The sequence below is a fragment of the Sprattus sprattus genome, assembly GCF_963457725.1.
Source record: "Sprattus sprattus genome assembly, chromosome: 5".
NCBI lineage: Eukaryota > Metazoa > Chordata > Actinopteri > Clupeiformes > Clupeidae > Sprattus > Sprattus sprattus.
This window is the reverse complement of record NC_137924.1, coordinates 36,137,396-36,163,292: the sequence shown is the minus strand read 5'-3', so window position 1 is coordinate 36,163,292 and position 25,897 is coordinate 36,137,396. Positions and strand designations below refer to the sequence as shown.

Here is a 25,897-nt window from a genome sequence, read left to right as displayed (position 1 = left end):
ACACAGGAATGTTGGACTCTTGCCTTGTGTCCTAATAAAACTTAGCAAATGAAGGCTTTATTGCAGTTGGATATGGATAAAAGTCCATCAGCATGTGAGAACACAGAATTGTTTCAGATTCTTTTTCACAATTGGCAATGTGATATTCTTTTGATTACTTAAAATAATTCAACCATTTAGAATGTTTTGTACAGGTAGTGCCAAAGGCATGATATTGTGGTGATGTAATTTGCTGTACCAGTAACGAGTACCCCCTAAACAGACACACGTACACCACTTTTGTTGTAGTTAGGCGCTTAGGGTGGTACTAGTCATTTTAAATATGAATCATTTTGTGAAATTTTAGTACAGGCCCATAACCTCTGGTACAGGCCCATAACCCTTTAGTACAGACCCATAACCTTTAGAACGGACCCATAACCCTTTAGAACAGACCCATAACCTTTAGTACAGACCCATTACCTTTAGTACAGACCCATAACCTTTAGTACAGACCCATAACCTTTAGTACAGACCCATAACCCTTTAGTACAGACCCATAACCTTTAGTACAGACCCATAACCTTTAGAACAGACCCATAACCTTTAGAACAGACCCATAACCCTTTAGTACAGACCCATTACCTTTAGAACAGACCCAAGGTTTATTTGGGCAAATATATCATATTTGATTTGTAGTCACCTGGTATCAAGTTAATATATTGTTGCAACAGCAACATTTACACTTAAACATAACAACCTGAGCATTATATTCTTAAGTGCTGTTTCAAGTTTAATATCATTATGCTTTAGCTGTTTAGTTGTATATTCATCTTAAGCACTTACTAATCTCAGGGTTTCTGCTCTGTTCTCTAAGTGTGTAGGATCGTGTCATGATTATGGACAAGGACACTCAATGGTTGCACCAGCTCCTCGCCGAGGTCCAGTTGGAGCAGTTCTACCTAAGGCTCCGGGATGGACTGAATGTCACTCGGATTGAGCACCTGAATTATGTGAAGGAATCTGATCTTGAAGCCATTGGCATCAGTAGGCCAGGTCAGTATTTTCTCGGTATGCTTGCCGTCACTAACAAGAAAATAGTCCACATTTTTGGCAGGCACCGTGACAGCACTCACTATGAGGCAGAACACCAACCAGATGAGTGGTTTCCTCCTGCTTAGATTTAAAGGACTAATAGACTTGTACATAGATGTGTATTAACTTTACAGATAACCCCTCAACAGGAAATAACTACTAAAGGTCTTGGATGTAAAAGAAATCATGTTAATGTCATCCTATTTGAATATTAGTCTATGATCTCACTTTAAATATTTCTGTCTGTGCTTGATTTTTATCACTTATTAATGAATTATTAGTATGCTATATATGTTGCTAGGTCATCAAAATGTAGTGCTTCAATTAACTGTGAGTGTTTGCCATGGGTTTTGTTTTTCGTAGGACAGCGAAGACTTTGGGATGCTGTTAAGCGTTATAAGACCAATGTGCGACCACGCTCATGGATGAACAAGGTGCTGTACTCTTCCTATCTTCTTCTCTCCCCAATGCTTTTGTACTAGACACCTTACTTCACTTGACCCTGTTGGCCTTCCAGGTGTTAGGTGGTCGAGGCCCAGAGGGGAGTGATCAGTGGAGTGGCAGCGGGTCGGGGCCGGAGATGGGCCGAGCTCTCACCTGTCTGATCCAGGACAGTGAGCTGCTGCTGGGGGAGAAGCTGGGCTCGGGCTCCTTTGGGGTGGTGAAGAGGGGCGAGTGGCACACCCCAACAGGAAGAGTTGTAAGTGTCTTTACACTGATTTTTCATTTAAGAAGAATAGAAAGTGTGACTGTGTATTGCATATTTTTTGTATAAAGTTCATCGGTTTAATGTTGTCATGTGTTACAGCTCCCAGTGGCAGTTAAGTCGTTAAGGAGCAGTCTGTCGAGGCAAACAGACACAATGACGGACTTCTTACAGGAGGTTACGGTCATGCAGTCCCTTGATCACCCCAACATCATTCGTCTTTATGGGGTAGTTCTCACGATACCCCTTAAAATGGTAAAGAGTTTTCCTCTAGCATATTGTAGAGTCCAGTGGGCTTTTCTATTGAATTCATTTAAAAAATGTGACGGCCACTTCCGCACACTGCTACCTTTACCATGGTGTCATGTCTTAATCTTCTGCTTCTCTGTGACAGAAATTATTCTATTAGGATTTTCATTAATGTTGGCCCCTTCTCTCCAAGGTTACAGAGTTAGCCCTGTTGGGCTCCCTGTATGATATGCTGCGCTCACGCCAGTGTGAGTACCCACTCGCCCGCCTCTGGCTCTTCAGCGTCCAGATCGCAGCTGGCATGGAGTATCTGGAAAGCAGGCGCTTCATCCACAGAGACCTGGCGGCCCGGAATGTTCTTCTATCCTCCAGAGAGATGGTGAAAATTGGAGACTTTGGTCTGATGAGAGGCCTGGGGCAGGACAAGGACCACTATGTCATGACTGCACATAAACGCATCCCTTTTGCCTGGTAAGAGAAGAAGAGATTGAGGGAAAGGGAGAGACACAGGGAGGATTTGGTTGTCAGTGGGAATCCAGGGCTGTATTTGTCAAACCATACATTCAATTCAATTCAACTCAAATGTATTTATATAGCGCCATAACAAAACAATTGCCACTAGGTGCTTTACAGAGCCTAGAGCCTAAACCCCCTTAGTGCATGCACAATGGCAACAAGGGCAAGGAAAAACTCCCTGTTAGGCAGGAAGAAACCTTAAGCAGAACCACGGCACATAAGGGGGGACCCATCTGCTTGAGGTCGGCCGGGTGGAGATAGGAAGGGGGGAAGGGGGAGGGTTGTGTGGCAGAAGGGGAAGGGAAACAACAGGGGTTGTACACAGCCAGCATTTGGTCGATGGACATAGTATATATACAGACATCCGGTGGTAAATGCTTCTTCTGAAACCGTACTGCCTCTGCCAAGGAGGCTATTATTTGATTGGTTGTTTGTTTGTAAATAGGCTCATTTTCAAGAAATTTGATTCTTCAAATCAAATCAAATCAAACTTTACAACGCATTTCATACCAGGAGGTAACACAATGTGCCTCATAGTAGGAGAAAGAGATTACAAACACCTATGAAGAGACACAGATTTTGCCAGAGATAAATAAACAGGAAATGACGTACTAACAACACTGGGGGGGGGGGGGGGTTACAAACACTTGTTAAGAGACACAGATAAGTAAACAAATACATTTTACAGTGAGTGATAAGCGAGATCAAAGAGGTATGTCTTAAGTGCATGTTTAAAGGTTTCCACCGTTTCAGCCATTCCAAAGGCTGGGGCCATAGAAACTAAAAGCTGCTTTCCCATGGAACTGTTAGGAGTTCAGTGCCAGAGGCAGTGGTGTAACATAGTTACCACGGGCCCAGGTGCAGGCTATTATGACAGGCCCTAGTCAGTGAGGCAGTGGTTCCCCAAACATTTTACAGTCCCGTACCCCATGTTTATAACCGCTGCCGCCACCACGCCCCCTCCCCCTGCACAGATATTTTTCTTGGGCAAAATTGTCAAGGTATGTCACTAACCACCGCCGCCACCCCGGGCTACGGGCCCCCAAGACCCACGGGCTAAGGTGCAGCCGCACCTGCTGCACCCCCTATAGTTATGCCCCTGGCCAGAGGACCTCAGGGATCTACTGGGTGTGTACCTTGAGAGCATGTCTGTTATATATTCAGGTGCATGAATATGGAGTGATTTAAAGACTAGTAAGAGAATCTTTAAATCTATTCTGAAACTAACAGGTAACCAGTTCACTTAATTGAATACTGGTGTGATGTGTGCTCTCCGCCTTGTTTAAGTGAGGACTCGCGCTGCTGCATTTTGTATTGTTTGTAGTTGAATAAAGGCTTTTTTTGGTAGACCAGACAAAAGCAAGTTACTGTAGTCTAGCCTGCTTGTGATAAATACGTGCGTCAGCCTGAGAGAGAAACGGTCGCACCTTAGCAATGTTTCTTAAGTGATAAAAAAATGTTTTAATTATATTTTGATCTCAACATTGAGATCTGACTCAAATATGACACATAGGTTTCTGGCTTGGTGTTAAGTGCTAGTGTTTTTAAATGTGCAGATTGTTTGTCTCTTTTGAGTTTTTCACCAATGACTAATACCTCTGTTTTATCTTGGTTGAGCTGGAGAAAGTTTTGTGACATCCATCCATGCATTAATATCAGAAATGCAATTTACCAAACAATCAATAGAGCTGTAGTTATTGGGATAGTTTATGTTGTGCCTCCTAATGAAACAAATAAGGGGTAACATGTATAGACTAAAAAGTAAGGGCCCTAAAATGGATCCTTGAGGGACCCCACAGGTCATACAAATGTTTTTTGAGCTGTGGTCTCCGAGGGCGACATGGTATTCCCGGACAGTTAGATAGATTGTAATCACTAGATCAAGGGCGTGGCCAAGGTTGTGAGTGGGTTCAGTAATGTGTTGTGTAAAGTCAATGGAATTCAAAAGATTTATAAAATCCCTGGCCTTTGAGTCGTTCCTGTTATCCACATGTATGTATAAATCACCAGTGATAATAATCTTATCGTAGTTTGTGTGGATAATGGAGAGTCGTCCTGAAAAGTCTGGGAAAAGTCGTCATGAAAAGTTACAGTTACTGTCAGAACAGGAGGCTGGTACTTTAGAACTATGGCATGATATTCAAACGAGGCAAAATCATCGAAGGAGATGCTCCTGCAGAACAGGGCATCCTTTATGGTGTCTGTCCCGCCCCCTTTTTTTACCAGTTCTAAACGACTGAAAAAAGCTATAATTGGGAGGGGCACTTCAATAAGAGCGTCAGACCCATTTATGTTTAGCCAGGTTTCAGTTAAAAACGTACAGTCAAATTTATGTTCACATATAAGATCGTTAATGAGAAATGTTTTGCCTGATAGGGACCTAATATTTAGCATTGTCATTGAAATATTTTCTGGATAGAGTGGCTGACACGAAGGAGGAATATGTCGAGGTAAAGATAGAATATTCGCTGGGCTTCTATTGTTACTATTGTATCTATGGCCTTTGCTTTTAACTATGCGTTGGGTAGAGATTCAAATTGGAATAGGATTATAGGCGCATGGCATGATATTATATGAAGCAGCCTGTTCTGAGGTAGTGGTGTCATATATTGCTCTGTAGGAAACATTGACAGATTCAGATTAATTTACATAAACCGTGTTATTAGAGTTGATACCTGGGGGGCATAAGTCTTTGATGTTTTCTACAGGATGTCAATGCCTTAGGGTGGTCTTTATGTTGTCCGAGAGCAGACTGGCTCCGCTCCTGTTCGGGTGGAGGCCATCATGCTTCAGCAGGCCGGGCCTCTCCCAGAACAGGTCAAAGTTGTTAACAAACTTAATGTCTAATGAGGCACAGGTCGCTCACAGCCAGGTGTGGAGGTCGAATAGTCTGGACCATCTCTCAGCGCCTCTCCGGTAGGTAGGGAGAGGCCCAGAGATGACGATCCGTCTTCCTGGGTCCATGAGGGTAGTGAGGAGAGCTGTGACATCTGCCGTAAGGTCTTCTGACTGTCTCACTCTGATGTCGTTGGTGCCCACATGTACAATTAGTGTGCTGATCTTGGTGCAGTCGGAGAGGATGCTTGGGAGTATACGGTGAATGTCACAGACCCTGGCTCCAGGGAAACAGTGAACCTTGCAGGGACCGCTAGGTGAAGGGGGGATCTAGACATCTCTGACCATGGAGCTGCCAATGACCAGGGTGAAGGTTGTCACGTCAAGCGGGAGAAGTCGTCAAGGGGAGTCGCCTCATGTTTTGAGGGCCCGGGATGGGAAGCAGGGCGGCGTGGGTGATGCTGGATGTCGGTGTGATGTTGGTGTTGCGTTGGAGCCGGTCTACGGGTATCATCTAGGGGGGGCTGAGGAGGGTTGTCATCAAACCATCTCTCTGTTATTGTGGGAGAGGGTTAGTAGATAGGGCTGTTCGTATTTTATCACCACACACAATCTTGAATGTCGGCCAGAACACTACATCAAGGCCAGGATGTTCAGGGCAGGAGATGTTTAAGTCGGAGATTAGGCAATGATGAGACAAGATCTGATGCAACCTCTTTGTATTGAAGAAGAATCAGTTTACAGGAATTCTCTAACAGAGGTATTCAGTATGTTGCAAGCAACCAGTGTGTTATTATAGTGTGTGGTTAAGCTGTGTGTGGATGTGGTTATCTTTCACAGACGCACACATTGAACTAAAGTGGTTTCTTGGTCTCAACAACATGAAAGGCACGGAATTGCTGCTTCAGAAGCGCGCCAGAGTAAAGTAAAACAATGTGCGTTCTCTCTCTCTGGCATGACGTTGGTGCTGCTAATAACAAATTAAGAGTCCTTCAGCATGAAAAGGAGAAATAACATATTAAATGGTAAATAAGTCCAGAGCCTTTTTTTACAGTTATAGTATTTAAAAGTGATGGTTGAAATCTTTCTGTCTCTCCCTACATCTCTCTCTCCCTCTCTCTCTCTCTCTCTCTCTCTCCTCTCTCTCCCCTCTCTCTCCTCTATCTCCTCTATGTGTGCTCTAGGTGTGCTCCAGAGAGTCTGCGAGTGGGCTCCTTTTCCCATGCCTCAGATGTATGGATGTTTGGAATCACTCTCTGGGAGATGTTCACATACTGTGAGGAGCCCTGGCTTGGTCTGTCAGGCAGACAGGTGTGTGTGTGTGTGTGTGTGTGTGTGTGTGTGTGTGTGTGTGTGTGTGTGTGTGTGTGTGTGTGTGTGGGTGTGTGTGTGTGTGTGTGTGTGTGTGTGAAGGGGGCATGTCTGTATGCTGTACTCTTTACCAAGACCTAAAGTTATTTGAACGGGCTTACATGTTACGTATGTGTTGTATTGTGTGTAGAGTTTGTGACGTATGACGTGTAATTTAATGTCTTTGTTTTAGTAATTTGAACACTTTGAAATCATACTGATGATCATTACTGTCATAATGCTGTGAGTACACCCCCTCTATGCTGTGCCTGCTAAACTGACGTGCATTGAGGCACTCTCCGTGAATAAATATGCACAGAACAGAGACCCTCTCCTTGTCCGTGTTCAGATCCTGTTCCGTGTGGAGAGAGAGGGAGATCGTCTGGAGCGCCCCACAGACTGCCCTCAGGAACTCTTTGCTGTGATGCGGAGATGCTGGGCCGGCAACCCAAACGACAGACCCACTTTTGTGGAGCTCACAGTGCTGGTGGCAGAGGTCAGATAGATTAGTAGAAGAACTGATTGACATGACTTTGTACTTGTGACTCTGCTTACATGTCTTCACAGTGCCACATAATGGCAAAAATAATGGCTGTTCAAAAGATACAAATTTGAGAAAATACCTACTATATAATAGAGAGTATTAATAAAGGTTTCTTTTTGTGTTTTATTTTTTTCAACACAGGCGAAGCCTAGGGAGGTTCGTGCCGTCATGGACTTCACCGAGCACAGAAAACTCAGCTTACAGACCAATGACCCGGTGACTGTTATAGACCACGGGTGAGTAAACCATGGTGAACTGGGGAAAGGAAAAACAAGGGGAAATGACAGAGAGAGGTTTCATTGTTAACCTACATACACACCCCACTTACTTGTTTAAAGAGGCTACCTGATCCTACCACATACCAACTATAATTTGGCATGGCTCTAATCCCTGCATTCTTGCAGTTGTATGGTGCTAGGTGACGAGGGGTCTTGGAGACGGCCTTTGATGCTGCTGTCACAATACTAAGGCAGGACAAGATAAACTGTCTATGCTTTTGTCATGGGGTACTTTTAGGAGATGTATGAGGCCAGAAACACAAGGACAACCTTTAACTGGCACATTTAGGCACTCAGGCCTTAATGAAGATTGGCAATGTAGACTTGTTCTTAATTCAACAAGTTTTTCTTGATTTAAACACAGGGATTGGACAAAGATATCTTGCAGAAATACCTTCAGAAACTGAAGATCTAGTAACTAATAATGAGTAGACCCACCCATTGCCTTCAAAACATGTTCAGTCTTTCAAGGAGTGCAGTTATACAAATACTTGAATGGTACAGTGGGATATTTAACCACACTTAGAGGAGGACAATCTCCACTTCTTTTAGGGATGAAGGAAGGGAGATGTAGTTCAAACTCTGTGCTCCAGATCCTACCAGAAAGGTTTAATTATGATTAGGTCTGGTAATTGTGCAGGCCACAGAAGGCATTTGAGTTTGACCTTTTGATCCCAATAAGCCTTGTGAAATGACACATACTATAACAGGCACTCTCTTCAAACATGGGCGACCGGGCCTTTTGCTCGGCAGCGCCATACTTATGGAACAGCCTCCCTGACCACCTAAGGGCAACGCAGTTTTTTCAATGACTTGATTGCAAGTGCATATGTGTCCCTGTCAGAGGGCTTTGACTTTGGGACGCAGTATATATTTTTATATATATATATATATTTTTGCAGTTGCAGGGCTGTTTCTGATATTTTATGCACCCCTGTTAAGTTGTACCAAAGCAAACCCTCTCAAGTACCATGTTGTGCCTTCCCAGAAATCCTCTCTAGAAATTAAACACATTTCCTAGTCGGAGTAGATTGAAAATCAAGAATGAATACCACGAGCCAGAGCTACCAGCCTATACTAACGTCTGCTGCTCCAAAAAAGCAGTTGCCCATTCTAAGTCAAATACAAACAGTATCTATACCCAGAACATCTAAGCAAACTATTATAAATCACATGGATAGAGGTAAAAAATCTGATGAATAAATCCAACCAATACAAACCTAAAGTCTGGTCTTATTAATATAAGGTCCTTAACATCAAAAAATAAAAAAATGAAATAAAAGACTTCAGAAAACCAAATTACTTTTAACAGAAACATTGCTAAAACCAGACGATTACCTTGCCACAAATACGTCTACGCCTTTCCATGCCAACCTAAGTATTCCCCTGAAATTAAATTCAAAGCATTTGAAGTTCTCGTACTTAATCTTATACACTCAAACTGTAAAACCACCCATCCAGTCACTCTTGTTGTGACACTATCCCGACCCCCTTTCCCCTACACTACATTTTTATCTTAGTTCACCTTAAAGTAAGAGATTTAAATATCCACATGGACAATGGGATTATCACATTCCGATCACTAATAGACTCTATTGGGTTTTCCCAACATGTAAACACGCCAACTCTTAGCTGCAACCACATATTTTACCTTGTATTAACATACGTATGACTTAGGAATTGACCACCCTAAAGTTCTATATAAAAATACTGCCCTTTCAGATCATCACCTAATTCAACATGCAATTAGAACTCTGCGCAACATTGGAGTCAGCCCACTTCTACAGTCGTTGTTTGTCTATAGAATATAACAGACTACTATAACAGTCAAAACTAGTAGTCTCAGCTCTAGAGGTGGCACAAATACATCCTCACCTCATATCAACCTACAAACAGAATCTAACAGATGGTGCTACAAGTGTGCTTTGCTCAACCCTTGACACTGTTGCACCTCTGAAAAATAGAATAAGAAAAACAGAAAAGACTCGTCCCATGATACACTGACCAGACCCGTGCACACAAAACTAGAAGGAAAATGGTACTCCACCAAACCTGAGGTATTTCACATATAATGGCCTAGAAGGATAGCCTTGTATGTCAGTATGACCTTTTTCAATAACAAAACTGAGCAATAAGAGAACAAATCCTGCCCCTTCATGACCCTGTAGCTCTTTCAGCATGCCTAAGCCTATAACTCCCTTTTCTTGCCAAAAAATACTTTTACCTTCTTTCTGCATAAAACCAATATCCAAGGCCTCCAGTCTGGGTTTAGAGCCCATCATAGCACTGAAACGGCCTCAGTGAAAATTCTTAATGACCTGCTTATCGCATCTGATCATGGGGTGCATTTCAATGCTGGTTCTTCTAGACAGGTGCTGCTGATATGTCATGAATTCATATGCCATGATTCTCTCCCCTCCCTTTCTCTGGCAGGCCGGAGCTGTTTGAGTGGAAAGGGCAGAACCAGAGGACCCTGAGTGTTGGCTGGTTTCCTGCATCCATGACAGCCCCGGCAGTCCCGCCGCCTCCAGTGTCCAACTCCTCTGGACCAGTACAGATCTCTGCCCCACTGAGGGGCAGCCTCCAGCACAGGGGGCATGGGGACATTCATCCTGATCGCAGCTGGGGGACACCAGAGAACATGGACAAGTCAGTGACATTTGAATGCTTGGATAAGTTTAAAGTGCCAGTTTGCTAAATAGAGTATGTATGGTAACCTAATGCAATTCACATGGGAAATGCATCTGGAGATCTTAGACACTTTTATTCAGTTTTAGAATTCATACTCTGTTTGCTTTCCACGTTGGTAAACCTCACAATTACATTTTCTAGTGGATAGTGTGAGATTGCCCATGCACTATAAATGCATTGATCCTTTGTTGGTCTGACCAATCTTTCCAAAATCCTATTTCCATTAGCACCCCCTGGAAGGTTGCATTGGCCAGGGATAAGGAGGGCTCCAACCTACAGAAAATGTCAGGTCAGAAAAATGAATATTATCTACAAATACTCTTTAATGAATACGTTTGACATTCATTATGATTCAATTAATTTATTATTTTCCATTCATTATATATATGTGTATTATTGTCACTTGCTAGTTTGGTGGGTCCTCTTCCACGTTGTTTGCAATGTTACAATAGCTTAAAACAGACAGGCCTGGTATTCAGTTTGTTGCAATTCAGCAACCTCACCACTAGATGCCACTAAATCCTTCACACTGCATCTTTAATACAGCCCAATATACCTCAGATCATTGAACAATTATGAATTCACAGTTTCAATTGTCTTGCAGGATTTTCCAAGAGTTTAGAGTCTGTCCTGGGTGGCGCGACAAGCACAGAGCGAGTGAGTAACTCTGGGGGCAGACCAGTCGCCCGCAGGCCCATGCCCACGGGCCTCCCTGGAAGTCAAAATGTTCCGGACACTCGTCGTTTCAGTGAAGCCAGCATCCCCCCACCACGCCCACCTCCCCCTAACTTCAAACAGTTAAAGGCCCAGCTTGGTGGCCGTGACCGCCGGGTGACTCAAGGCCCAGTACCGTGGCCTCCTCCTCAGTATCCACAGTTTCTGCAGCCACAGCCACAGCAACAGTCACAGCCACAGTCACAGCATGGCGCTGCATCCAGCAACCTGACCAGAATGGGCCACTTGGCTCGATCCACGCCCCTGCTGGACGACAGTGGGGACAAAGACAGGGAGAGAGAGAGAGGACGGGAGAAATACCCACCACACATGCAGCTGGATAAGGAAGGATTAATCAAACAGGTATTGTTTCCATTGTTTCTGCAATCATGTTTACCATACACACCTTCTTAAGTAAATGTGACAAGCTTGTGTGTTGTTGATCAGGTACTTGAGGCAGTCCACGGAGCAACCAGTGAGGAAGCACGCACTTCACTCATCAGAAACGACTGGAACCCAGTCAAGGCAGAGCAGCAGCTCAAGGTAATGTTCCTCCGAATAGAATCAGATTTCTGTGGAATGTTACGGTATCATAGAACATGGGTCTCTGCACGTGGCACTTCACACGGGTCTGTTTGGTTTGATACCCATTTGCAATAAGACTTTAGATAACAGTTTGATGACTAAGAATAAGTGCCTGCTTAATCAATCAGTCAATCAAATAAACCTTTATTACAGCCTCAAGGTCCAGATAAGACATCACATATAACAAATTACATATAAGTACAAATACATACACACATATAAATTACATGCAAAAGCACAATAACAAAAATCTATCAAAATAACCATAACTGGGATTAGTAGCATATGGAACTGAACGTTATGTTGGATAAGACCAAGATGATTTCATTTTCAGATTCATTAAGCCAGTAAGTGCTCACACCAATATGTAAGATTTCTTCACACAGTATGGAAAGGTTTTACTCTTGCAGCCACAAACAGCTGACTTGCACTACAGCTGACTTGCACTACAGCTGACTTGCAGGTCTCATGTAATATTCTCATGGCATCATTAATACGCTACTGGAAGTCAAAGTCAAAGTAGCTTTATTGCCAACTAGTGCAGTGCCCGTAGGAATTATGCATTCTGTAGTGTTAGCAGACGTAGGTGTAGCTGTTGGGTAGTGTAATAGCTTTTTTTTTTTTAATATTTTTTTTATATCTCCACATAGGTACAGGTTACACTGAAGTATTATTGTGATGCATGTGTCCTTTTCAATAATAAATGTTTTAATGTTGTATAGCCTTTTTGGAGATATACCAACAAATAAAGTTTGAGATTATGTAGTGGATGCAGTTGAATATAGATTTCAAAGTTGCTGTCTAAACTATAAACTAAATGTCATAAAGAAAGAAATTATTTAAAATGAAGTTATGGTTGAAATAGGATCACTTCTTTATTGTAAGAGTAAGTGTAGGTAAGAATGGTCATGCAGTTGGACTCAAATGTAGGTTCATTTTATTGAATGTATGTACTGTAGGCTACTGTATGACTTCGATGATGCTAGCTTTGACAGCCCACTCTCAGACAGATCTTAAGCTAATAATGTCCTTACAATGGTAACACAGTTGGAGGATAACATGACGACGTGGCCCAACATAATTTACAGCGAGATTTGCGCGTATTTTCGTGGACTCCATAGCAACAGATGGGAAAGCAATGGACAATCTGAAAGCCTCCGAGGCTTATCAATATAAGCTACCATTAATAGCGGTGTAGTACTCCACTCTTGCGTTGTGATTTGATTGGCACCCAGCCGTTTATTCATACACTCTGACAGGTTTAATGAACACAGAGCAAAGGCGAACACACACAGTATCTTCGGAATGACAGCCTCTCCCAGCCAGGGCAAATGCAGACTGAGGTTTATAATATTGCAATAATGAGAAAACAAAATACACACGAATTACAACATATACATCGGACACTAATACATCGGAAACCTCTCTCATTGCGTCAGTAGATGAATGAACGCATGGTCAGTGGTCTAGGCTCTAGGCTAACCACACGACTGTTCTATGACTATAACATCATTCACGTCGCGCGGGTCCGCCCCGTTGTAAGTCAAATAAGTGCAGAAATGTACTGTAAAAATACGCTATACTAATAAACAATATGAATATTTTGATGGATTACTATTCCCTGTCTGTTAGATGACTGTACAACTCAAGACATTACTTTGAAACTTAATATAAAGAAGCTTATATAAACGAATAGATAAAATCAATCACTGTCTTAAGATTACCTGAGCAAAAGTCTGGATCTGTTCACCAAGAAGAATTTGAATGCGGACCTCCTTATGGTATCCAACGCTATTCTGAACTTTGAGTGAAGGCAGGATAGTTTTAATACCGCTAATATTGTTTGTGACGTAATTTGTGACGTCATTTCGGTGCTATGGGAAACGATAACCCATTAGTGCCTACGGGAAACGGTAAAATACAAATATCTCGCGAACTATGATTTCAAAAAGGATGCACAGGTTCATGACATGCGTAAGCTACATGCGAAATCTCATAACTAACGTAACTACCGTCAGGGAGATACGCCCTAGACTGACAGACACACAGAGATTCCTGGATTTATAGATAGATAACTTAATATGTCAAGACATACAAAGGAATCGATAGGACGTTTCCCACTCTCCCACGGTGAAACATATATAGGTGCACAGGCACAACAGATAAGACGAGACATTTCCTAAAACTAATAAACATAAATATTCATAAATAAGTAATACAATCTTAAACGTCAACAAGTGCTCAACAAGAGTCCTGAGTGATTTTTTGGGGGGAGGCGGGGGGTTAGGGGGTTCAGCTTTCTGTCAGACTTGAGGATATGGCTGGGGGGAGTGAGGGGAGATAATGTAACTTCCTGTCCGCTTCCTGAGTCTGGTGGTGTGGCAACGGAGGCTCCTATACCTTCTTCCAGAGGGTAGGAGGCTGAACAGACTGTGTGGCTGGTGGCTGGTGTCACTCGCAATCGAGGTAGCTTTCCGGGTAAGGCGGGTGGTGTAAATGTGTTGCAAGGAAGGGAGTGGGGCACCAATGATCTTACCAGCTGTGTTCACTATGCGTTGCAGTGCTTTCTTGCTTTCATAAGTCTCTGTAAGCTTGCTTTTTCTGTGTACAGTATGTTCTGATCTGAGACATCTTCACATTTGTGCAGTATATAGTAATGCACAGTATGCTCTGAACAGAGACTTCTTCATTCCATCTGAACACACAATAACTTGCACAAGAGAATACTAGCTTCAGCATTGGCTATACTGTAGATATCTTCATTGACTGTCATTTGTTTGGTCATAAAATGTCCAACATATTTGACCTTATGACAGACATTGAGATTATGAATAGACAACTTAAAGTCAGGACATTTTAGACATTGGTCCTCAGATCAAGGTGACACTCTGACTGGCATTGTATTTGATATCATGTTCCACACTATACAAGCGGCTGCTAGCGACCAGTGCTACAGGGGCATCATTTGAGTCGGGCATTAAGCCATGAATCATAAATCCAGAAATATGATCTAAACCAAACGCTTTGTTATCAGCTGGGTTATTTATGACTTGATGCACCTCATGTGGTATAATCCCCATTGAATCATTGTTCTCAGTACTGTCTGCCTTATTCAATTAACTTTGAAAGCAGTGAAATCAGTCCTCTAATGCGGTCACCATAACCTTGCAATACTGTCTGTTCAAGAGGGTCCATCTGCAGTGCATGGTAGAGATAACTTGATTGAGATGTTCATCCTCGTTCTGATGGCATTCATAGGGTGTATACTAGTGCTGTCAAACGATTAAAATATTTAATCGCCATTAATCACATTTTTGTCATAGTTAACTCAAAATGAATCGCGATTAATCGCAAATTAATTAATCGCACATTCTAAATGTCTCTTCAATTATGTTTTTCCATCTTTTTTTTTATTTAATGCTCTTATCAACATGGAAGGTGGATTGGCTTGCTTTATGCAATGTTTTATTTTATTGAAAAACAACATTGCCAAACAGGGCGGTACAAAATAAAATTATAAAGTGCACATTTCAGATAAACAAGGCCTATAGAGCAGTTAAACCATGGCTTAATATTTTCTTTTTTTCAAGTTTGCTGTGAACATAGAAGTCAGGCCTCTTATTTCAAAAACAATCAACCGTAACAGTTAGGTTACCAATAAAAGGTAAGCCTACTACTTCTGTGCTTTCAGCCAGCTGCCTGTTGACATTTTCAGACAACAGTGAAGCTTGCTTCTTTTGCACAACACAACTTTTAATGGTAAACTTTCTATTCAGAAGCTTTTTATCATCCATTTCGCTGTATCGCGCTCACCATTCATGCAAACGTAACGTTAGCCTACTACACAGTTTGGGAGGGCAAAAAGAACGTTAATCTGTTTTTTTACAACGTGTTAATCACGCGATAAATAAATTAACGGCGTTAAAATGGGTTTGCGTTCACGCCGTTAATAACGTGTTAAACTGACAGCACTAGTGTATACATATTTAAGATACTGAATTCATAGGGTGTATACACAGTGTATTTAAGATAATACATTAATAGGTTTTATAAATATTCAAGATAATAAATTCATAGGTTGTATACATATTTAAGATACTGAATTCATAGGGTGTATACATATTTAAAATACTGAATTCCTTATCATTGGAAGTAAACTATTGCATCACACCAGTCAGCATCAAGCCTCACCACATGTATGAATGAGTCAAGCGTCTTATTCCATAGAATAGCCACACCCTCTGATATCCTACTTCTAAATATTCCCACGTCAAGGTCAGCTGTAGACTCCCAGCCCCATGAATGTTATCACTGAAAGAGTTTTTTCAAGTCTTGCTTCGTTAAAAATGTCTCTTGAATACATAGTATGTCACAGTTCTCCAGAAGGTTGTCAATAACTAGGCAGCAAGCTTTATCCTGTGCTCTGTTTCAGATGCAGGCCATGACACCAGTACAACAATGCCTTATTAAGACGTCTGCTCTTGTCATTCTTGTACTTGTTTTGAAGTTACATCGTTAATATGCAATACGTGGAAAATACAGAAGCTTTCAACAACCCCTGCACCTCCCATTGATGTTCTGTTTTGTGATACTCACATTTGTGTTATGTCTTTCTTTCTGCTTTAGATCGGACATCTGTACTTCATGAGCTCGTGTTCCAAAGAGGACTGCCAGAGAATTCTCTCCAGACACAAGTGGGACCTTCAACAGGCCAGTCGATACATGATCAGGATGATCAAGGAAGAGAGGGGGAGAGGGAGAGATAGGGAGACTGCGGACCCAGCACTGGACAGAAGAGGAGCAGAACGAGTGTAGAAAGATACCAAAATAAACCTGACCAGGAACAAACATTACAATTTTTTCATTACAATATGAATTATACTAGCCTTTTATAGTTCTTAACAAAGAGATTTTTTTCTAGATTTCTAGAAGTCCAAAACTAGATTTTTATCCTGAGAAAATGATCAAACCTTTTGTACTGGATTCAATCAATAAATGCCAGTGGGTTTAATCTGACTAAAACATGTCATATATCTGTCTCTGTCCTTATATTAGTGGGGTTACTTCTTACATTTGAACGTGTAATTCACATCACTCCCAGAGGGGCAGTACTGAGTCTGTTGCTGCCTCTCTCTTCAGCCCAGACTTGGGGCCCACCCATAAGTTCTCTCTCAGCTCAAAACATCATCTACAACAGCCCAGCTCACACTGGGTGGAGCTAAAATAACACAGTAATTACTGGAGGGAGAGAGTAACGGCCCAACGGTCTTTTCTGATAACAGTTTATTATACTATGTGATATTGACAGCTCATGATAAAAACAAGTTAATTACACTGACATCAGCATGATTTGATTGTGAATAGAAAACGCTGTGTGTTTGCCACAGTAACTTTGCATTAACAGACGATGATCACGAAAAAGGTAAAGTGAAAATGAGGATCTGTTGCTATTTGGTTTATGGCACAGTCTGAAACATGTTAGTAAGGCCACTTAATATGCACTTTATGACAAAAGTATTTGGCCACACCAGTTTTGTGGAGGAGGGACAATGAGGCTGTTTTTCAGGGTTTGGGCTAGGCCCCTTAAAGCTTAAGCATACCAAGACATTTTGGACAATGCTTACTTTGTGGCAACAGTCTGTTAAAACTGCAAAAGGGGGACCAACTCCATATTAAAGTATATGTATTTGAATACAATGTCATTATAGTCCCTGTTGGTGTGATGGCCAGGCGTCCGAATACTTTTGTCCATATAGTGTATATGTGGAACACTGGCACAAACATTATCACAATACCACTGGACGGAAATGTACTAATTCTTTAAGGCATTGAGTTCATAATTCAGATTTGACAAGAAGTATCATTTATCATTATCAGTTTTTTTGGCTTTTTTTCAATCCTTTAACCAAACCAACAGCTCCATCTCGTCTAACGAGATGACCCAAGCATCTGTATCTTATCTTAAAGTACCCTGATGAGGGTGGTTTCTGAAGGCATTAAAGGTGGACAGACAGAGTGTTCATCCTGCTCTGTTGGCTGCAGCTGTAGGTCTCATGATCGGAATCTTTCCTTGGCCTCTCCCTCCGCTCCCGTGTATGTCATTATTCCACACGTTTGAAAGGTTTGTTTTCTGAACACACAAGAACCATTATTCACCCTTGACAACAAGCTGATTTGGAAAGCGAGGCCTTTCAAATCAAATACAACCTTCAACAGCCGCTGCAATATTTCCCTAGCTTCATGTTGCTAACAGTCCCTGCACACAAAACAGATGGATACCATTTCTTTTTGGCTCCACATGTATGGCTCAGTGGACGTTTCCACACCCTATGATCCCAACACGTTAAAGCATGTCATAATGTGCAGCCTTCCTGATTGAGAATAAGGGCATGCCTCCAGAGCAGTGTTATTACCCACTTTGACCCCCACCGCCTCAGCCTCCACACACACACACTCTCTTCTTCTTCCTCCTTTACACTCTGACTCCGCATTAGAACAACACCCAAACCTTCAGTGACCTCACAGGAAAGAGTGACTCACACAAGATTTCTCTTTCCGCCCTCAGACTGCATTCCTAGCAGATACAAACCTACACAACCTCCCAACATGACACACCTACTTCTAGTTATATACAACAAACGTAAAAAATAAGTACATGAACACACCAACTTTCGCAAATCCTCCCAAATGTGACATTTCTCCCGGACAATAGACATCTTTGCATGGTTATTACATAAAATGGTTCTTTCAGGTAAATAGTATAAAAAAATCTTTAGTATTTCAAAGAAACCTTCATGTTATTTGGTAAATAAAAATGACTATAAAGGCAGTAGCTGTGGTAAATATTAAATTGATACAAAAGGTGGAAATGCTGCCAGTGAAATACCCTAGCATAGAGTAGGGGAAATGAAGGTGTGTAGAGTGAGCCATTTCTTTGGGAATGGTCAGATGGCGTTTAGACAGAAAGAGCGTGACCACATCTTCAAGGAAGGGCGATATGATCCGATTCTCTCTCCCACTCTTCTCATCCTCTTAAGAGAAAACAGTGTTGCGCTGATTGGTTTCCCCAACTTTCTCAAAGAACATGAAATCCTACAGGAAAAAGAAACGGCACATAAATGATTTCATAAACAGCGATATATCCATTTAAGCACCAAGTGCAATGTATGAATATCTGAACATCACTGGCAGGAAGTAAGGATTTTCAGCTGAGCATTTATTACTCACGATGAGAAAGCACGCTCCCATTAGCACGGCCTTCATTTTGACGTCCATGTCCAGAGGAAACTGGATCCCAAAGTTATCCGTGTCTGTGAACACCTCTTTGAGCAGACCACTCCACTGCTTACTGATGCGGCCAATACTCTTACCCCCATCCTTCCCCTTCAGCTGCAAACACATATGACAGCATGTGTTATATTGGCATACAGATATAACGATAGAGAGAGGTTGGACCTATTTTTTCATGCAGTTCACTTTTAGGCTTGAGAAAATAGGTAGCTTTGGATTAAACTCTTTCACGAGTTTCCGGTTTCGAGAACAAACCCCTCTGTGTCCTACATTCCTCCACTTTCCCTATATGGGCCACCACACCACAGCTGCCACAGATTCAACCACATAGATTCACCCTTTCAAATGTCATGGCCTTTCAACCAGATCATGGTATCATATTGATAATAATGTCACTACAATTTAAAAATGAATCCTTAAAACATTTTCCTGGCCATTGCTTAGACTTGAAACTTTTTTTTTTTTTTTTTATCCAGTCAACCTATTACCCGATGAGTTCATGATGTGAGTCGAGCTAAAATGATAAAAAGGTGTAAAAAAAACTTAAATGATGTTATTTGTCTATATGTTCAGAAGATGTATCCATCTGGGCTACAGCCAGTTTGAAGAATTGTACATCAAGGACAAGCTGGTACGCTGTACCTGGTCCAATAATCAACCTTTTTGTTTTTGCCTTTCTAATTCCAATGTTGAAGTCATTCCCTGCGGTTCCATGTGGACCTCCCCATTGGAGTGCATAAGCATGTATGATGACACTTGCCCTTATTTTAAAAAGGAAATATTCCAGACAAACAAAAAACGATTAAACAAAAAAAAAAAAATCATAATGAAGCGTTCCAACACTTGATGTTATTTTAATACTTAAATTTGGCTAATATGGGAAGGTGTTTATTTTCAAGACTATCTTGCAAATGTTTACATTGTACTAGAGAAGAAAACATTTACTTTACATGACGCCGTTTAGTTTTTGGATTTCTGAGATCAGAATGTGGGTGATTTCACACATAATGATATTGAATAAAATCAAAGCGTCACTGTTTCAGAGTTCAAATGGGATCAAACAGTTGAATTAAACTTGCTAAATCCACAGGATAAACCCACTAATACCCTGGCTCTCACCTCAAAGTTCACATCTCCACAGCAGTTGCAGGCAAGGCATGGGCCCTCTAATTTCATCACAGTCTCACGGTTTGGGCCAAGGATAGAGAATTTGGGATAGCAAGGATGCCAGTCCTGGCTAACATAGCCAATGGTGGTACCAGGCGGTGCTTGTACCTCCATCTACAAACACACACACACACACACACACACACACACACACACACACACACACACACACACACACACACACACGCATGTTTTTCTGCTCATAGAGATAGAGACCTCCAGCAGTTTGTCACTGTTTTTTGTCATTATTATTATTATTATTTTAAATGCTTTGAGAGAATTCTTAAATTGCATTTAGAATGACTACTTTGCTGTGCATTAATACTGCATTCTTTGGTGATTACAATACATTTCTGACCATGAGGCAATCAGTGCTTGACATTGCTGCCTGTGACTGGGCCTCTGTCCGTGCCATGACGAGCCAAGAATAGTCTGTTTCTAAGGTTAGGACTCTCACATGACACCCGAGATGTGCTGTGGACAGTGAGCGCCAACATGGTCCAGAGTGTTCATATGACACCCTTGGTCTTGCTCCAGCCAGTGGTGAATAGTGTTGTCAGTGATTTAAAAGCCATTGAGGTAGAAGAGATGAAAAGAAAGGGATTGGCTTGAGTAAATAAAAGCCCATTCATAGGAAAGTACTTTCCCCTCTCTTTAGGCAGGAAGACATGTCAGCAAACTGTAGTTGGATCAGTTAGTCACACAAGTCATGTTTCACAATGAAAAGCTTGAATGCTCACTGGCCACACCAGCATGGCAGTAAAACTAAAGCATGTGTTGCTTAAGAGCCACTATTTTCAGGTCTTTCAGGTTAGTCTAGTGGCCAGTTTGGAACTGGAATCTTAGGGTTATAAAAAGGGGTTAGTTTCAGTGTTTTACAGTAATAGTCCCCAAACATGACTAGTTGCCTGAATGGTCTTATTACCTCTTGGAGGCAGCAGGGACACCAGCAGGAAACACAACGGAAGGGCCGCACCAACCGGATGACCTCACGGTCATTGACGTCCTTAATCTTCATGTCGAAGCTACGCAGAGAGCCACAGCAGTTGCGTGTACAGCAGTCGTTCTTCTCCTTAGCCTTGTAGATCTTCTGTCCCAAGCTGTTCTTAATCTCGTACTGGTTGTTGGTCTCAAAGCCAATGAACGCTTAAGGAATGCAGGAAGAGGAGAGAGAGAGAGACATTACTATGGAGAAATCATTACCAGGAAGTGAATGGTTGGACAAAGCAATGGCTCAATGATTACTGAGCTTGAAGAAACAACACAAATGTCTTTTTTGACTAACCTTCCAGAAGCTCTACTTTCTGATGTATCAAAATTTGATCAACCTGAAACAGAGAGACCAAAACATTGATGTTGACATGGAGAGAAAAGGAAAGACTAGTGTCTTAGATGGGACATCTGAGAATGACGAACTTTCAGTACTGGATTGTGGTGAGAGGTGATGCTGGCAAAACTGGCTTTCAATCTAAACCCCACAGTTTCCTGGTTAACTATGTACAACTTCACCGATCTCTGTGTCTTAGTTCAAACATTTAACATGCACTAAACATGCTTAATCATTCCCAGTCAGATTTAGACCGCTCCTCATGATTATCCCAACACATACGTCTTCATTTAATTTGCCTGGTTCCCAAAATCACAAATTATTTAAAGACAAATGTGTAAAAAGTCACTAGCCACAACAAATGTAATCAGACATGGTAATTGTACTACTCTGTAATCACGTGATGGAGGACCTACCTGTGTGAGGTACTCCAGGCCTGGTGGCACCCCCACTGGTACTGACATTGGAGCCACAGCTGCAGCCGGTGCGGAGGGCTGGTATTGAGGGGCTGCTGGTCCTGGATGTCCTCCTCCGTACTCATGCAGTTGCATGGGAGGACCAGGGCTGACTGGACCAGGCTGGTACATGACTGGCTGGTCTGGGCTGGGCTGGTAACTCATATGGAACCCAGGTGGAGGTGCCTGGCTAGGGTCACCATAACCTGGCTGGGACATAGGGTATGGGGGCATGGAATATCCATCAGGTTGAGGCATAGGGTAAGGAGCCTGATGAGGTGAAGGGTACCCTGTAAAAAAAAAAACCAACAAAAAAATAAACCCACTGTTTGTGAGATGCCTGATAACATGCAAGGAACACAGCCAATCATGTTTATGCTGAAGCTGAAGCATCCTCAAAGGACTTGTTGCAGTGATGGAGGTCAAATAGCAGCAATGGTATAACACAATAAACATTATGGCTGAAACGGTACACATAGTTTTACCAAACCTTTCAGTGCTGGCCCTTAGTGTAGTACGCTGTAGGAACCCCAATAAATGTTCTATGTAGGTGAATATACCAGCTTGAAGCTGTGTAGGCAGTGTGTTGTTGCCCCTGACTCATTGAGGGGAATTCCACCATGGTATTACATGCTACTATGAAGAGAAACAAGTTTCATTTAGCCACAACACACACTGCTTACTTTCTAAATAGTCATTTGTATTTCCCTTTGAATATAATTAACTACATAGATCTGCAGTTAGAGGCAAAAACCAAATAGCAATAAAGTACTATACTATTGGAGATCATTCAACAGGCCGTACTTTTTCCCTGCAACTTTCTCCACAGCGGTCACTCATTCATGTTTCACTTCTCTGCTATTCTTTGTGTATGACACAGAGGGTCACCCAACACCATTTGTTCATCGTCACTACATATTCTGTAGGAACCAGTTAGGGCTGTTCCTAATAATATTCTGGAGTCCTGGAACCTCCTAAGGCAAAGAACAATGCTTCCATACAGGTCTCATGCAAATTAACTGGGGCCCACAGGTTGGGAGCTTGTAGTAGTGTCAGGCACGGAGTCATTTCTCTCTGTAGAATAAGTCTAAATGAAGAGACATGAATGTGGCCCTCCCTGCATTCCTTTCCCAGAGTTCAATGAGTCAATAAGAGATAAAATGCTGACATTGATGCCTTCTCTGCAAGACTCGCGAACTCGTTGAAGAGATTTGGAAAATTTTAAGAATAGTTCACTCTTAGTCTAGAGACCTACGGGGTTGGGAAAATTACTTCTGAAATGTAAAAACGTACAGATACTAGTTACCCTGTTCAAAATGTAACAAGTAATGTAACTATTTTAATTACTCCAACAAAGTAATGTCATTAATTACCTTCATTTTAATTACCATATTTGGCAGGCGAGAGATGGTGCAAATTCAAACATGAGAACAATCAAAAACAATGATCAAAATGTCTGCGACCAAATGAATGGAGCCCTTTTAGACAGCGAAAAGATGGAAAGCAACCGAATAAATGTTATATTCTACGTATAAACGTATAAGCTTTTTACCTAAAAATCTACTTGGATGCAATGCCTCTGTAATCAGCAACATTTTGATTAGTAACTGTAATATAAATCACATTTATTTTCTCAGTAACTGCAACAGACTACAATAACGTTTAATTTGTGATTGAATTGTCTAACTCTGTTATATTTTTCATACAATTCCACATGCCATCACCAAATCATGTAGGCCTACACAACTTTATTCGTCATTGCTCTGTACTCAACGCATCATAGGAATACAAGAACTGACACATACTTCCAGGGACTTTTGCAATTATTAGGCAAAGGGTCATTGAATAGTCATATGACCTACCTGGTGCAGACATGATGATGCAGTTCGTTTCAATCAAGGGTTGACTTTCTCTCTCTTACACGCGAGATATTGCTATAATAAACGATACAAAACATCATGGGGTCATAAAACGTCATGAGGGCAGGCTTTTCCGTGTACTGTGGGATTTGTACCCCGATATGTCTATATAAAACATTTTCTGAAAAAATCCAATACCCCTCAAAGATGGGACAATCAGAGCATCGGGCAAACGAAAAGTTGGATGTGGAAGAATGAACCGCCTACCGTAGACAAAAAGCTTGTCAGTTAAGATAACCAACTAGTAGGCAATTTAACGGTCCACTTGTTTCATTAACTTATGAAAATTATTTGAAAATCAAGTTTACCATAAGTAAAAACGGATAAAACATTGAATCACCTGTACCGAGAAAAATATTTGAGTACAGTAACGTAGGCCTAATGTATGGTTATTCGCCTCTTCTGCACAAGTTCATTTCCTCCATTTGGTCAACTTCTCTGACATCAAGAACATTTCAATAATGATCGCAACCATAGACATAATAGACATATGTCTATGATCGCAACAGCCTACGTAATAATCATGTTAATTTCAGTTGACGGCTCTGTCACAATTCCTACTTCCCCTACTGGATGTGTAGTCTGGATACGAACAGAAAAGCGACGTAGCCTGGACAATTATTGCCGGCTATATTGGCCTACAATGTTAGAAAAATTGAAAAAAACGGTTTTACAGTTACCGCTGGCTATACAATATGTAAGTTTGCAAGACAACAGCGATAACATGACGGTAACAAACTGGAGGACAGTATAGGCTACTCACCTATCGGTACATCTGAAATCTAACAATCTGGTGTTTTGCTAGTTTTGGTAATCCAAGAAAGTATTCTGTAAATGTTCGACTTTCGATTTGAGCAGTCTAACGACGGTACAAAACTGAAAGCTTATTTTTGTTTTCTGCCTGAAGCCTACTCCGCCCTAAATTAGTCTATTTCCCCCCGATTGAGAGTTTCTCCTCCCCCTATTGCTGACGCATGTACACCGTCTTGGAAAGTCGCAATAAAAGGAAGAATATGAAGACCGTCGCGACATTCAATTAATCAATTAGCCTTACAATTGTTTAACGGACGAGCTCAATCACAATTCACATTAAGGGTATGCCATTAGGCTACGTTTTATTTCCTATTCTTCCATTCGCAGAAACCGACCCGATCACCACTAGGTTATATAGGCTAATCTAATTTTATAAACATTTCAGAAGGATGAGCTGTGCGCGTGAACTGCAAGTAGCTTGCTTTTCATGCAATATATCCAATCTTACCATAGCTTAACAGCAATACTGTCTGCACATCACTGTCTGAACATGACACAAGCCTATGCAGTGTCGAAGGATTGTCCTAGGAAATTACATTGCAGCTCCGTGACAGGGATAATTTAACTGGACGCAGGCTAAATCTACATAACCTAACCAATGACTGTAAAAAGCTTTTGCGGGCGTTGAGCTGGACATAGAAAATATGCCTATCTATGTCTATCTTAGGCTATATGGGTTGTTTGCCGTTAGAGGGCAATGTTGCCGCAAAATAAGCTGCCTGGAGGCTTGGAAGTGGTTGGGAAATCACTACAGTAGTTTTGCTGGAGGTGTAAATTGCCTACTAGCAATTAAATAATCAGTATAACACATTTTTACATATTGCTGCTATTATTTTTGAAACAACCTGGGTTTTCAGTCCTAGATCAGATTTACTCTTTGATCCAGAACTTTTATTAGGCCTGATATGGTTTTGCATAAAGGTTAACATGAAGATAACAGAGCATTATGTCTGATCAAATATGGAGGAAATGGGAACATAAAGCGCATATGACATTTCAAACATGTAATTAAGTGAAGATTGCACACGCATCAGACTCATTATTTCTCATAAGTTCTAACTCATTAAATTCTAACTCATACATTCTGGTTATTCTTATTAAAAAAAAAGACTTATAGCCAGGATAGGTCTACAAAGATCGTTTCACAATGAAGAGTTATTACAATACTGAAAAAAACACAGCTGGATAAAATCAGCCAGAAGTGAAATTGACAGAAAAACAGAATGCATGTATCAATTAGTGGAAATTTGAAACAGAAAATCCACTTCAAATGTGTTGGTAAAATCAATATAGACCCACACCCCACAGGGTTATTACAAACACAGGGAAATATTAAAACTGTGCATTTTTTAAAGAATTTAAAGATTTACAACTTCAGTGTTTC

At 41.4% G+C, this 25,897-nt stretch overlaps 2 protein-coding genes across 4 annotated transcripts; one reads left to right on the top strand and one right to left on the bottom strand.

Annotated features, from left to right (window-relative positions):
• Window positions 1–872: 872 nt before the first annotated feature.
• On the top strand, window positions 873–16,510 carry tnk1 (tyrosine kinase, non-receptor, 1; the record flags this gene model as incomplete). The annotated part of the gene is made up of 13 exons (XM_080839794.1): window positions 873–1,035; window positions 1,438–1,508; window positions 1,592–1,774; window positions 1,883–2,035; window positions 2,223–2,500; window positions 6,565–6,691; window positions 7,080–7,226; window positions 7,416–7,510; window positions 9,986–10,201; window positions 10,471–10,532; window positions 10,848–11,320; window positions 11,405–11,500; window positions 16,169–16,510. The coding sequence occupies 13 exons, from the start codon at window positions 873–875 to the stop codon at window positions 16,355–16,357; spliced, it is 2,253 nt and encodes a 750-aa protein (XP_080695920.1). The 3' UTR covers window positions 16,358–16,510.
• Window positions 16,511–16,903: 393 nt separating this feature from the next.
• On the bottom strand, window positions 16,904–25,004 carry LOC308365774 (phospholipid scramblase 2-like). Of its 3 annotated transcripts, none has more exons than XM_080839366.1 (8): window positions 24,962–25,004; window positions 23,644–23,715; window positions 21,743–22,071; window positions 21,285–21,327; window positions 20,925–21,145; window positions 19,952–20,113; window positions 18,770–18,931; window positions 16,904–18,634 (listed from the first exon to the last, which is right to left on the bottom strand). In XM_080839366.1, the coding sequence occupies exons 2-8, from the start codon at window positions 23,654–23,656 to the stop codon at window positions 18,575–18,577; spliced, it is 990 nt and encodes a 329-aa protein (XP_080695492.1). In that variant the 5' UTR covers window positions 23,657–23,715; window positions 24,962–25,004; the 3' UTR covers window positions 16,904–18,574. The 3 variants fall into 3 exon arrangements, with proteins under 3 accessions (XP_080695492.1, XP_080695490.1, XP_080695491.1); XM_080839364.1 differs by lacking the exon at window positions 24,962–25,004 and adding an exon at window positions 24,464–24,628; XM_080839365.1 differs by lacking the exon at window positions 24,962–25,004 and adding an exon at window positions 24,041–24,123.
• Between the last annotated feature and the right edge of the window lie 893 nt (window positions 25,005–25,897).

What these genes read in the sequence shown, in the direction of transcription:
- LOC308365774 (XM_080839366.1), bottom strand. An exon ending in GTGGAGATGTGAACTTTGAG is followed by an intron (nt 18,932 to 19,951) that starts GTGAGAGCCAGG and finishes ATGTGTTTGCAG; the next exon opens with CTGAAGGGGAAGGATGGGGG. An exon ending in TGGGAGCGTGCTTTCTCATC is followed by an intron (nt 18,635 to 18,769) that starts GTGAGTAATAAA and finishes TTTTTCCTGTAG; the next exon opens with GATTTCATGTTCTTTGAGAA.